The 15,242-nt window shown below is 46.6% G+C and overlaps 1 protein-coding gene across 1 annotated transcript in view; it reads left to right on the top strand.

Annotated features, from left to right (window-relative positions):
- INO80 (INO80 complex ATPase subunit) overlaps nt 1-15,242 on the top strand; it is a 626,594-nt gene that overhangs the window by 143,813 nt on the left and 467,539 nt on the right. The window contains exon 6 of the mRNA XM_069208609.1: nt 2,992-3,112. Coding sequence (XP_069064710.1) covers nt 2,992-3,112 — 121 coding nt within the window. The remainder of the gene's footprint in view (nt 1-2,991; nt 3,113-15,242) is intronic.

Raw genomic sequence — 15,242 nt, 5'->3', positions numbered from 1 at the left:
ATATCAAGCATGGTTGGCCCAACAAAAAGTCATATTCTGGAGGGTTAAGCACTTTTAAACAACTTGAAATGGAGTTGTCTTGCGAGAATGGTTTTTGCATGAGGGGATCTGTGTCCGTGCCTCCTAAAGGATTAAGACCTAGATTAATTGAAGTAGCACATCAGGGTCATATGGGTATCTCTGCCACATGTAAAATTTTGAAGGGAAAATATTGGTGGCCCAATATGGATAAACAAGTCGCAGAATTCATCAATCTATGTCCATCGTGTCTTGTGTCTGATAAACATTGGAGAAACAGTGTGAAGCCCTTGCATACTGTTGCTCTACCAAACAAACCATGGGAGAAGATTGCTTTGGATTTCTCTGGTCCTTTTGATCTATTACCTAAAGATATGAAGTATATGATTGTTGCTATTGATTATTATTCTAAGTGGATATATTATTCTTTCGTAGATAGTACAGATACAGATTCTGCAATTCGATTTTTGACAGATTTATTTGTTTTGGAAGGGTCTCCATCAGTGATTGTTTCTGATAATGGAGTACATTTTACTTCAAGGAAAATGGCAGTTTTCCTTGAAAGGTTCAGTATTCAACATTTACATGTTGCTTTTTATAGTCCTGCCTCTAATGGATTGGTAGAGAGGGCCAATAGAATATTGAAAGAAGGTATTCAGACAGCTTTGGCTAGTAATTGTAATGTTAGAGATTTTCTAAGAGAAAAAATATGGGCTTATCTAAACACGCCACATTCCACTACGGGTATTTCCCCTTTGACACTATTAAGAGGTAGGGAATCGAGGTCCAAGCTTGTGCCGGCATGGTTAGCCAACTCTATTAGAGTAAAGGCAGATAGGTCTGATCTTGCCATGAGTGTGATGAGAGATCGTGTCATAGGGAAACAAATAATAAAAATAAAAAAATTATGACAAGAGGAACAATGTCAAGGTCACAGAGTTGAATGTACACGATTGGGTCCTTATCAAGAAACCTCAAAGAGTTGCCAAAGGAGAATCCAGATACTCTCTTCCAGTTAAAGTGTTAAAAGTGACCAAAGCCTCTGTTTTGTTAGAGGGAAAGGGATGGTGGAATAGAAATAGTGTGGTCCCCATTACTGACAGACAGACTCAGATCTTTAAGACCGTTTACTCAGAAAGAAACAGTGATGGTTCAGGAGTTCTGTTTCATCATGTTGGTCCTTCTTACCCAAGTACATCTTCTTGTTCAAGAGGTGAGGAAATTACAGTGCAAACTGATGAAGCAAGTGATCCTGCTGATTCTGACAAATTACCCATCTCTTTTGAGAAGAATGTTTCTCCTAATAATACAGGCAATCCTATTGTACGTGACTGTTCTAATGAGAAGTGTACCCGTAGTAACAGAGTGTTCAAAATACCATCCAAGTTTAATGATTTTGTGTTACATTGTTTTGATTAGGAAAAAATTATAGTTTTATTTTTGTTGTCAGTTTTGTTTAGTTTAAAGGGAGGAAATGATGTTATATGTTACTTGGTTTGTGTCTCTTTTACATTGTCTGTGTTCCATATTCTATGTTCTCTATTCCACATTGCATCGAGTGCTGGTGAGATTCCAGAATCAAGGTCTGGACTTGTCAGGACTTCTCTTGCTGTCGTGGATCTTTACCTTAGAATAAAGAAGAATCTACAATTTGGATGTACGGTGTCCTTTCCGTTTTTTCCTGTACTGTGCACATCACCCACGCTACAGTGCCTTCATCATTCGTCTTAGTGAAAGGCGTTGACGAAGGAGATGCAGAAGGCAGCGGTTCATCAGAGCTCAACACCCAGTTTAAGAAAGTAATTAAGTCAGTAGGGACTCATCACTCGTTTGCCTGCAAGTGTGTTACTTCCTTGTAGTTCACTTACCTGTGAAATGTTCCTGAGCCATGGATGTCTCAACTAACATCTTCAGGAATCATGTTGCAGCATCCACCCCTTTTGATCCAATTTAATTGCACTAATCTTTGCATTGCCATGCTTTTTCAACCTCATCTAATGCGGTCATGTTGTACAGTCATGGCAGCTGGAAGCTTCTGACAGTAAATTGGGAGTAGACTACAGTTCAATTAACTGGACAAAGCATAATTGGAGCAGGTCTCTGGTGAGCCTCTGGCACTCTGCCCTCTCGGCCTACCCTGAGCTAACATTGCTTCCATGACAAAAGATTTATTCTAAAGCCGGAAGAGGTCTGACAATATCTCCAACTGAATATATCCATGTAACAGGTCTAACAATATCTCCATTTGAATGTATCAATTAGGTATAGTCAAAGCTATCTGGGGGAGTTCATGGTATGTGGTACTGTGCTAAATGGTATTGGTTGTTTAAAAAAGCTCACTGTTACACAGCAAGTCGGAATTCAATCTCTGTCTCCTTGAAAGCATGTTTCATGGGGACAGTAAATACCTCTGAGATGTCACCATCTTTCCACAGTATTGAAAATATTGATGGAATCTTCAATATAGGCACTTACTCCATTCCTCATCACCAGAATGTGAATGGAAAAGTCAGGTGACCCAAAAACGTGTCAAGTCAACTACGTAGACTTTGAGGCAACCAAAGTGTAACATATTTACATTCCTGTAATAATTTTGGAAATAAGGTGTCTATTCCTTTTCGAATTCTCCATTTAGCAAATCATTACATGGATGAAGACTTACCTTTAAAACGTCAAAATGTTTAGTGTTTTTTCCTTCAAAATATAGAAATGTGATACATGAGTATCAAAGAGGAAATAAAGTATAACTTTTTTGTTGTATTTCTGTTTTTTGTATTGTGAAAGACAACATTGTGGTGAGATTGTTATGTTCGTTTTATCACCAATCGTTGCAGTGTTGCATTTTCGTGGCAGGCTCAAATCAGCTGCATTGCAATGTAAAATACATTTCCAAATAGGAGTATGAAAGTATCATCTTGCACTCTTTCTAAACTGCATTGAAAATTAAATTAGTCTACACCTATTTTCTTGCAGCTTCAGCAGTACCAGTACTACAGTGCTGGCTTACTCTCCACGCATGACCCCTTTTACGAGCAGCACCGGCACTTATTGGGGCCAAAGAAGAAGAAATTCAAGGATGAAAAGAAACTGAAAGGTACACCTTATGACTCAGCTATTGTTTTCAAACATCATCTTATTATGCCTTATAAATATTTGCTGCTTTACTGTTTGAAACCCTTCCTGGTTGTCTTTCATATCATTCACTTTTTGTGTGATTCATTTATCTTGTGACTCCTAGCCAATACTGTAAATACATTTTCTTCAAACATTTTCCATGGTCTGCTAGCTGTTATTTATGAGTACTTGGAAATCATACTCTTTTGACATTTGACAGCCTTTGTTGTGGGTTTGCATCGAAGCACCTAATTTCTTTCATATACTATTTTCTGAGCAGAAGATACATTTTGATTGAAATAGTAAACATATGATGTTAAATATAGTGGATTTTAGTGGACATACAGTGTATGTATATTATTTTCACATTTAGTGAATATACTTTTGAATGTTACATCTATGCCTGGCAGAATTTTACATTTTTACCTCATGGTTACTGTATTGGAGGGATTACGTTCAAATCATTTTTATTGAACCTCAAAATCTCAGCTTTAAATAGGTCACAGCACATTGACCAATTGAGCACCATTAAGCAATTTACTATCATGAACCTGCTTTGTTCACGTAGTAGGAAGTAGAATGGACAGTATTGGGAGTAATGGGGACGCAGAGAATTAAAACAAGGTAAGAAGGGAATGGGGATACAGGGTAATAATCAACAAACATATCCTCCCTTGGATACAGCACAAACCAGATGCAGCAAGGTCCCCTTAGTTTCTTCTTGTGGTCACATCGGTTTGGGCACCCAGAGGACCACAAAAGTCCCACTTTCCACAGTTCATCACATAACTCTTTGTCTGTGTTGTTCAACACTTTATTTTCTTCCTCAAACCCTTTGGCTGCTTCCAACTGAGCAGTGATCACACATATAACAAGGAGGCAGTGCCCCTTCCCCCCCAAAACACTGAGATTAAGAAAATATAGTTTTTGCTTTTTCTGGACTCGCATGCTGTGCTTTATTCCACCATCTATTGGTTTGTGGTTTGGTCTGGAATTCTCCTCTTGTAGTCATTTTTTCTTTTTTTATTGTATTGTTTGCCATTGTCTGTTGTTACCATTTTGTGCAGTGTCCATCCCTCTCCTGATGTCAGACACCCTCCCCGGAAGCACGCTTTGCATGGTCGCCGTCTTCAGATTTTTATTCTGCCTGTTGGGCCTGAAAGGTACAGCTGAATGCTCTTCGAAAGCCAGATCGTTGACCAGTTCCAAAGATTTCAACCTATAATCAACATTGTATGGCAAAGGAGAAGAGGATAACTGATATCAATCAAAGTAACCACCTAGAAAACACAGAAGATGTATGTAGAGTGCATAAGAGGCAGAGTAGGGATGCCAGGGAATGCATAAGTAAGGGGCCACTTTCACTGGAGCTATGGAGAATTTGCCTTTTAGATTTTGCCACAGAACCACACAAATTTGTCCAGAGATTTGACCGCCAGGTGTGCAGTTTCTGCTTGCTGAGGGACCACAATGCAGAGGGCTGTAAAGCATGTACTAAATTCAAACTGGATACCCGATAAGCCAGAGAGAAGCCGGGGGAGGCACACTATGCGATTCAGGCCTAGAAGAGCAACTCATTAGTGGGGGACCTCATTCTGTCAAGCGAGGAAGAGCATAACGTTACGGATTGAGAAGGCTCGGATGTCTATTTAATTGACATGACTGGGATCAAACGCAGAAAAAAATCACAAATGGACTCAAAACCCATAAAGACTGTTGTCTTAATGCTAAAGCACTTACTGACCGAAGGCAAGTCGAAGAGAAAAGAACCCCTCTGCTCCCATAACAAAGTCTCCGCAGGAGGGCACTCCCCTGAAAAACCATTAGGGTCGGCAGACAACCTAGAGCAGGAGAGGATGAAGAAGCCGGCAGTCCAAACACTTGTGTCCAATAAAATGTCATTGATTGAACTTGACGCTGAAAAGAGAGTGCTCGCGGTGGAGTGGGGAAAAAAAGCGTCTTGAAGCTGAGATGACAGCAATCTTCTTAAAACAAAGAAGGATTTTGATGCCTCCCTTTGGGAATTCTGAATTCCGTCAAAACCTTTGAAGGAAAAGAGCCACAAAGAGGTGGAGATAGCTGACCTGGAACCACCATTGCCACCAGAGAACCAAGAGGAAGAAAAACACGAAATGTTCTATAATGAGAACCCTGAGGCTCAGCAGCTATTTCATGACGTGAAGTACCTTCAGGAACAGTGACAGGATCTCAGCGCAAACTCACCGGAACAGGGAGTCGGCACATCAGTCGAGACCTCAGCTCCTGGATGACATCACCTTGTATTACATAGTGGTGAACAGAGCAGCAGACAAATATGGGGTCAAGCTAGAGGAAGAAATGACCTAAACATGCTTCCTACTCTAAACCTTCTTTCCATCACAAAGCAAGTGCTAATACCTACCAATGCTACCCAGCATTTTGGACCATGTAAGAGGTGTTCAAGGAGCCAGCAACCTGCAAACCGGTAATATGAAGTAACATGACAGCAGACTGGATCATTGTGGCCACTGCAAGAAAACAGGCCAATATACCAGCATAATTGGGACCACCTCCTGAAAAGGAGTGCAAAAGGATTGAGAATGTGGGGTGAAAACTTAACAGGATCTGTGTCACAATAATGCGTCACCAACTTCAGTGCCCTGCTAAATAGATATGCCCACTAACACTGGGAAGAAGTGGAAGAATTGCTGAAACACTTGCCAAAACAGGAACAAGAGAGAGCAAATTCCCTCATATAAGAGGACAAGACTATAGCTAGCACATGCTTAAAATCAGTGCTAGACGCTTTACACACATGAAGCAGGCAGCTGGTGATGGAAATAACCATTAAGAAGGCACGCCTGGCTGCATATTTCTGGTTTAACAAATTAGGTCCAGGTAAATGTAATCAACACCCCCTTCAAAGGGGAACAGCTCTTTCGCAGTGCGGTGGACGTCACACTGCAACAATGAAAAAGGGACAGTCCATGGCCGCTTTGCAATATAGGGGCTGTCCGAGAAGAGGGACTGCCCCACAACAAGAAGAAGCAGCTTCCAAACCACCAGTTCTCACCAACCCTTCATAAATGAGAAAGAAGTAGGGGACAACCCAATAGATAGCCCCCTCCACATTTCACCAGTGGGGGGAAGAATAATAGTGGAGAGAGGTTGCTTCACATAGATAGATTCTCAGCATCATCCAACACGAATATTACATATAACTGAGAAAAAATACCCCCAAGATGAGGACCAAACAAAAGAACACCTATGAAAGGGGAAAGATCATATCTACAACAGGAAGTGAAGAACTGTTGCAGAAACAGGTAATTACTCCACATACTTCCTAGTTCTAAAACTGGACAAGTCACTGCACCTATGTTAGAACTCTGTTTCCTAAACAAATTCATAAAGACACAAAAATTCAAATTGACAATTGTAGGAAAGTGTTTGTTTTGGCATGGTTACCCCACTCACCCCCCCCCCCCCCCTCACACACACACAGTGCTAACTTGACCGAGTGTGTGCTGGAATCTTGCTAACAAGTCCCCAGCACCTGTGTTCTTTCCCTAAACTGTACCTTTGCTTCCATAATTGGCACACCCCGGCACACAGCTAAGTATCTTGCAAAGGTACCAGTGTGCTAAGGGACCTGTGGCCGGGGGGGGTGGTGTCTCTAAGGGCTGCAGCATGTATTATGCCACACTAACTGACCCCTCACTAAGCACATCCATACTTCCATTGCAGCTTGTGTGTACTGGTGGGGAGAAAAGGGTAAAGTCGATATGGCATCTCTCTCAGGATGCCATGCCCACCAACCACTGCCTGTTGCATAGGTAAGTCACCCCTCTAGCAGACCTTATAGCCCTAAGTCAGGGTGCATTGTACCACAGGTGAGTGGATAGCTGCATGAGCAATATGCCCCTACAGTGTCTAAGTCCATTCTTAGACATTGTAAGTGCAGTGGTGCCATATAAAGTACATAGGCTGGGAGTTTGTCACCAGTAACTCCACAGCTCCATGATGGCTTCACTGAAGACTGGGAAGTTTGGTATCAAACTTCTCAGCACAATAAACCCACACTGATGTCAGTGTTGGATTTATTGTACCATCCACCCAGAGGGCGTCTTGGAGGTTCCCCATGTATTTTAACAAACACTTTAGTGTAAGGCTGACCAGTCTGTGCCAGCCTGCCACTAACAGATGAGTTTCTGACCCCATGGGGTGAGGGCCTTTGTGCCCTCTGGAGTCAGAAACAAAGGCTGCTCTGGGTGGAGGTGCTTCACACCTCCCCCCTGTAGGAATTGTAACACTTGGCGGTGAGCCTCAAAGACTCAGGCCCCCTGTTACAGCTAGTGGCGATACCACCCCCTGGACAAAGCCCCACTTTTGGCAGCAAGCCCGATGGGAAAATTAGGAAAAACAGGGAGGAGTGACTGCTCCAGCTAGGGCCACCCCTAAGGTGTCCAGAGCTGAGGTGACCCCCCTCTCTGCAGAATCCCCCATCTTGGTTTGGAGTACAGGGACCAGTAGGGCAAGGAATGTGCCCCCTCCCCTAAGGGAATGGGCACAGGAAGAGTGAAGCGACCCTCTGGGACAGTAGCCATTGGCTACTGTCCTTTGACCCCCTGAATCTAGTTTTTAGGGGCAACCCTGAACCTAGCTCACCACACTCCTGGCAACCTGAAGAAGAGAACAAGAAGAAAGAAGGACCGTTAATCTGACCCCATGCAGAGAAGACTGCAGACACCAACTGATTTCGCCCCAGCCCTACTTGCCTGTCTACAGCTTCTGAAGCCCCTGCTACAAAAAGGTGATGCATCTTGCAGGACCAGCAACCTCTTCAAAACCCTAAGAGGACTGCCTGCCCACCAGGGGACCAAGATCTCCAAAGGACAGCAGCCATGTCCACAAGGAAACTCCAGTAAAGGACACCAGAACCACCCCGGATCCGCGAGCCCTGCCCACTCTGCACCCGACGCCTATGACCTGCAGCCAGGTAGCCCAACAGTCTAGAGCAGGGGCCCAGGCAATTCAAACCTAGTGTCCACCCTGGGTTGACCCCTCCTGACCAACACAACAACACCTACAGACTAAGGCCCTCATTCTGACCTTGGCGGTCGGCGGAGAGGCGGCGGTCGGACCGCGAACAGACCGGCGGTATTAAAAATGGCATTCTGACCGCGGCGGTCACCGCCGCGACCGACCGCCACTTCCCCACTCCGACAGCCACGGCGGTCATGACCGACGGGCTGGAGTCTGCGCACTCCGGTCCGGCGGTCGACCCAGGACCGCCAACGGTATCATGACCCTGCTTACCGCCGCGGTTTCTGGCGTCCGGGAACCGCCATGCGAACCATGGCGGTAGGCACTATCGGGGCCAGGGAATTCCTTCCCTGGCACTGATAGGGGTCTCCCCCACCCCCCACTGCCCCTCCGAGTCCTCCCCCCACACCCTCCACCCCCCAGAGGTGGTACGAACCCCCTCCCCACCCGCACCCCGACATGCACATACACGCACCCCGACATGCACACACCCCCAACATGCACATATACACACCCCCTACACACACACATACACAACGGGGACACATACCCGCACACATACATGCCGACATGCGCACCCGCCGAACTAAACACATTGCCCATAGGCACAGCAGCACTCCCCGCCCGCATGCACGCACTCACACACCCCCTCTACACACTCACACGCACACCCCCATGCACGCACACATCACACAACACCCCCCCACCCCCTCCCCTCACGGACGATCAACTTACCTTGTGCGTTGGTCCTCCGGGAGGTGACAGGAGCCATGGGGAGGTGACCGCCAACAGAAGACCGCCAACAGAAGACCGCCACACAGAAATGTGGGTCGTAATTCTGTGGGCGGTGTTTTGCTGGCGTGGCGGTGGAGGTTGACCAGTCTCCACTTTCCCGCCGACCGCCAGTGTGGCTGCTGGCGGTTTTCCGGCGGAACGCTCCCAGCGGTCAGAATGCGCACAGCGGCATACCGCCGCGGTCGGCGGTCTTCACCGCGGCGGTAACTCGGCGGTCTTGCGAAAAGACCGCCAAGGTCAGAATGAGGGCCTAAATCCAGAAGACCTCCTGCCCATGAAGGATCTGGACGAAGATACCAGATGCCAAAAGGTACCCTGCACTCGCAGCCCCCTGGCCTTTATCAAACTGACCTCCGGTGCTGCAACGTGCGTCAGGCGTCCCTCCTCTCTGTCCAGCCTGTGGTTTTTCTGAACCGACCTCCTGGACCCAGCCTGCAGCCTACTTGTGACCCCTAGAATCCCCCTATTCAAAAGCATTGGGAGCCCGGCCCTGAGTTTGCACCTGGCCGTCCCTGTGTCGCTGATGGTGTGTGGTTGGTGCTGACCTGTGCCCCCCACCTGGCGCTCTCCTTAACCCCCAGGTCTGCCCTCCAAAGACGCGGGTACTTACCTGCTGGCAGATCTAATTCCGAGTGCTCCCCGTCTCCATAGGAGACCACTTTAAATCTTGCAGCTACTTTGACCTCTGCACCCGGCCAACCCCGTGTTGCTGGTGATGGGTTTTTGAGGTTAACTTGAACTCCAACCTGTGGACATCCTAGCTCCCGGAGACTGGAACTGTAAGTCTTGTACTTACCGCTAAACTGTACTAACCTTTCTTTCTTCTAGAGCTGTTTGAAAATTACAGTGTCAACTTTTAAAACATATTATCGCTATTTACTTGAAAACTGTTTATTTAGCCAAATTGAAACAAAGTGGTGTTGATACATATGCTTACTACTTACTTGCAAATGTACTTACCTGCTGTCGGAATCTTGTGATACTAGAAATAAAGTAACAAAATATATTTTTGCCATATAAACACAGTTGGCCTTGAGTTAGTCATTGAGTATGTGCTTCATTTATTGCCTTTGTGTGTACAACAAATGCTTTGCACTGCCCTCTGATAAGCCTTATTGCTCGGTTACACTACCACAAAAGAGAGCATTAGTATTATCAAATTTAGCCTTTGTTAAGCCTCTGGGGAACCCCTGGACTCTGTGCACACTCTGGGGGTCATTCCGACTTTGGCGGGCGGCGGAGGCCGCCCGCCAAAGTAACCCCGTCGGAAGACCGCTCCGCGGTCAAGAGACCGCGGGGGTCATTCCGACTTTCCCGCTGGACCGGCGGGCGACCGCCAAAAGGGCGCCCGCCGGCCCAGTGGGAAAGACCCTGCAACAAGGAAGCCGGCTCCGAATGGAGCCGGGGGAGTTGCAGGGGTGCGACGGGTGCAGTGGCACCCGTCACGATTTTCACTGTCTGCAAAGCAGACAGTGAAAATCCTGCTGGGGCCCTGTTAGGGGGCCCCTGCACTGCCCATGCCAGTGGCATGGGCAGTGCAGGGGCCCGAGGGGCCCCACGACACCCGTTCCCGCCATCCTGTTTCTGGCGGTGAAAACCGCCAGAAACAGGCTGGCGGGAAGGGGGTCGGAATCCCCATGGCGGCGCTGCAAGCAGCGCTGCCATGGAGGATTCCCCCAGCCGGGGGAAATCCGGCGGGAAACCGCCGGACCCGGCTGGGAAAGCCGCGATCAGAATGCCATATGAAGCACCGCCAGCCTGTTGGCGGTGCTTCAGGCATCCTCCACCCTGGCGGTCATAGACCGCCAGGGTTGGAATGAGGCCCTATATCTCATTTTGATATAGTATATAAAGAGCCAGCTTCCTGCACGCAGCAGATACGGCCAGCAGACAGATGTGCACAAATACCACCCTAGGAACACACATCTGGCTCAGGATCTCAGGTTTCAATCCAGAGGTACAGACATCAATAATAAATGTGCCCTTCACAGGGAACGCCCTATTCAGACTGTTAGTGGATGACACCTGTTACAAATAAAGATAGTCAAAGAGACAGCAAGAACGATGGGGGCTCTACAGTTTGGGGGCATGCATAAAAGGGGCACCCCCAACAAAGACCCATGGGCAGAGCAACTTTTAATACAGGGCAGCAACAAGTCCATCAGCAGGGGTCTCCCATCCAAGCCACACAACCACAGGCTTATCAACAGTGGCAACACTCACCAAGGCAACCCTTTCGAGGAAGGGTAAGAAGAAATGGACACCCCCAGGGGTACTGGATCTTCAAACAAATGACTTCCAGGTCAAGGGCGCCCAACACATAATACCAGTGGGGGGCAGAATCAAGGGGTTTCTCTAGAAGTGAAGAAACATCCACACAGACAAATGGATGCTAAATATCATCAACTAAAGATAATGCATAGAACTATCTAAGTAGCCCTACAAAGACCTTCAAAGGTGAGGTTTTCAGAAGAGAAGAACTAAAACAACTCTGAACAGAGGTGAAAGAACTATTCATAAAAAGAGCCATAGAACTCGTGCCAACATGAGAGAGGAGGAAGGAAAACTACTCACCATATTTCCTAGCCCCAAAACAATATCTAACCTTAAGGCTTGCCCTGGACCACAGGTTTATAAACACACTTCAAGATGACAATCTTGCAGGAGGTAATCCTGCTACTGCAGGAGGGAGATTACATTGCTACCCTAGACCTAAAGGATGTGTACCTACATTTCCCCATGAGCCAAGGCCACAAGAAATGCCTCTGGTTCATGTTAGTCAAGAAAAACTACCAATTCACAGTGCTGCCCTTCGGCATGAAATCTGCACCAAGAGTCTTTACCAAGGTCCTCTCTGCAGTAGCAGCACACATAAGAAGGCAAGGAATCCACGTTTATCCATACTTGGACGACTGGCTAATAAAGGCACAATCAAAGGCACTGCAGAGGGACATATAAGTGGTCATGCACACGTTATATGCCTGGGTTCACAATAAACCCGAAGAAGTCATCACCTCGACCAGAACAGGTAAAGGTGTTCCTAGGAGCCACACTAGACTCCGGGAGGGCAAGGGTGGACCAAGATGAGAAGAGGGTAGAAGCCATCGAGAAACAAACTCTCCTATACCAGAGAGGTCAGTGAGGACTACTATGAAACTCATTGTCATGATGGCACTGATCCCTCATGCAAGATTACAGATGCAACCCATCCAGGAATAGATCTACAGCAAATGGTCACAAACCCTTGGATGCAGTGAGGATCTAGCAGTTGTTACAACAAAACTAGAAAAGGACATACAATGGTGGAACACAACAATCATAAGCATAGGGAGAGCTTTCAAAACACCAGCTTCAACTGTGACCTTACAACGGACGCATCGGACAAGGACTGGGGAGCTGACACCGGTCCTCTAAAGGTACGGGCCTATGGAACGACTCGGATGCAGTGCAACATCTGAACTGAAAACAGTCTTACTAGCCCTATAAACCTTCCAAGCACACTTGACAGGCAGAATAGTTCTGATACAAACGGACAATACAGCCACCATGTTCTACCCGAACAAGCAAGGGGGAACAAAATTGTTCACCCTATCAAAGCTAGCCCAAGACATTTGGCACTGGGCAATACAGCAGCAAATAATTATTTGCACAATTCACCAACCAGGAGAACTCAACACAGAAGCAGACAAACTAAGCAGAGAAGAGAACAGCTCACATGAGTGGGAAATAAAGCAATACGTCATCCAAAGGATTGTCAACACCTGAGGTACACCAAGCATAGACTTGTTTGCCACAGCAACAAATGCAAAATGCCAAAACTTCACCTCCAGGTTTCCACACCACTGGCTGCTTTTCCTCCAATTCTCCTAATCCACAGGGTGCTGGAGAAGGCCAGACACTCGGGGAGCAAAATCATCCTCATAGCTCCACAATGGGCAAGGCAGACTTGGCACTCCGATCTACTGGAGTTGTCTAGGGGACAGATGATCACACTGAAACCAGTGAATGATCGACTGACAATCCAAAACAGAGAAGTATATCACCCAGACCAAACCACACTCAACTTAGAAGCTTGGCTCCTGAATACTTAGAATTCGTCCATCTACAGCTTCCTCCAAGGACGATTGAAATCCAGAGGGAAGCAAGGAATCCAATCACATGGAAATGCTTCACTCTAAAATGGAAAAGATACATACACTGGTACATAAACAATAAGATGGACTCAAGGACACACCTGGACAAAGTATTAATATACCTCGCCCACCTGCTAGACAGTTGCCTCACTTATGCATCATAAAGGTACATCTGGCAGCAATAGTGGCATACACTGGGGGGCACATCAGGATCAAGCCTCTTTATATCCACAGTAGTAAAGAGATTCCTAGAGGGTTCAAAGAGAGTGGCACCACCAAGATCAGCACCAACACCTTTGTGAAACCTGAACACAGTGTTAACACAGTGGATGACAGAACCATTCAAACCCATGCGCATATCGGATCTAAAGTCTCTCACCCTAAAGACAACCTTTCTGATAGCCATCACATTGCTACACAAAGTTAGCGATTTGCAAGCATTGACAGCACAGGAACCATACTTACAGATACACAAGGGCAGGGTGGTCCTTAGAACCAATCCTCAGTTGTTACCAAAGGCGGTAACGCAGTTCCACGTGATTCAAAGGATACTACTACCGGCTTTCTTCCAGGAGGCAAAAACACAAGCAGAAAGGGCCCTCTACACTTTGGACTTTCGAAGAGCTAAAATGTTCTACCTACCGGAGACCAAAGCACTTCGATAGGGAAACCAGGTTTTCGTGTCATTTGCCAAAGCAAACAAGGGATTGCCAATATCCAAGGCAACCATCGCCAGATGGATTGTTGCCACCATTGAAATTTGCTACGCAAACGCTGGGAATCATCTCACTGCGTGACCCAGAACACACTAAACCAGGAAGGACACTAGCGTATCTGGCAAGCGTGGAAATCTGCACTGCAGCGACATGGGCATCGCCACACACCTTTGCAAAACAGTACTGTGTGGACAGTTACATGAACAAGGAAGCGCAAGTAGGACAGAAGGTACTGTGACACCTATTGAGCAGCTCAGCCACATTTCACCACAGCCAGCCCAGAGAAGGGGGTACTGCTGTATAATCTAATGCACAGCATGTGAATTCAGAAAAGGGTTCATGCTGCAAAACAAAATTGTGTCTTACCTGTCAGAGTAGTTTGCAGTTTGAAGAGTTTTCTCGATTCACATGCGGCCCATCAATACAGAAATGTGATAAGAAGCAAATAGGTGGGAGGACAAAAAAAAAGAAAATAATTAAGAATCTGAGGAGAGGGCTATGCACAGGAACTTCCGGGGCGCGTCTGATGTCACACACAGGACGGACTAAGCACCAAATGGTAGTTGATGATGCCCCAAGGGGAAAAAAAGACTAGAACACAAATTTCCAGACCCAACCACTAGATGTTGGAATAATGCACAGCATGTGAATCCAGAAAACTCATCATGCTGTAAAATCACTTCTAAAGGTTAGAAACCATTTTGTTGCTCCACAAGGGTTGGGCGCAGCAGGCATGCTTGGCGCCAAGTCCGTTGTGCTCCTCTGTTCTTGGGTCAGCAGGCTTCTTGTCCACTCCTTCTTTTGTCTCCAGAGAAGATCTTTTTTCCTAGTATCAGGAGATCCCCTAAATATTCAATATAGGGGATGTAAACAGGAGTTAAGGGTAGTAGCCAATGGGCTTCCTACCCTTGAGATCACTACACCCTGTAGATGACCACTTCCTTTGGTGAGTGGCATCACCATGTCCCAAAATTCCTAATTCCACTGCACACAAGATGGTGGAATTCCTAAGGCTGTGTTCACTTCAGGCTGGTCACCCTAGGATTGTGTCCAGCCTGGCAGTGCAACACGCCTGCTGTATAGCTACATTTCCTACCATTCCAGATGCCAAAAGGGCAGTGGGGAAGAGGGCAGTTGGTATCTCCCTCTGAGGATAGCCAGATCTGCATACCAAAGCAGTGGGCTCCTTTGAGGCTACTTGCCTTGGAATGCAAATTTGCAGGTCATGCTGTTGGGAGGGATGTGTAAAACTGCTGCCAGAGCAGGCTTTGTTTCTGACCTCCAGAGACCAAAGACCCTCACCTCCAGAGGTTTTAGAACCTTGTCTGATGGTGGCAGGCTGGCTAGAACTAGTCAATTAGCCCACCAGCAGTTGGTAGGTTTTCAGGGGCACCTTTAAAATTCCCTCTTGGTGCATATATTAATAAATCCATCACTGGAATCC

The sequence above is a fragment of the Pleurodeles waltl genome, chromosome 9 (assembly GCF_031143425.1).
Source record: "Pleurodeles waltl isolate 20211129_DDA chromosome 9, aPleWal1.hap1.20221129, whole genome shotgun sequence".
Classification (NCBI taxonomy): domain Eukaryota; kingdom Metazoa; phylum Chordata; class Amphibia; order Caudata; family Salamandridae; genus Pleurodeles; species Pleurodeles waltl.
Note: the sequence above shows the minus strand (reverse complement) of the source record. Positions and strands in the feature narration are given on the sequence as shown.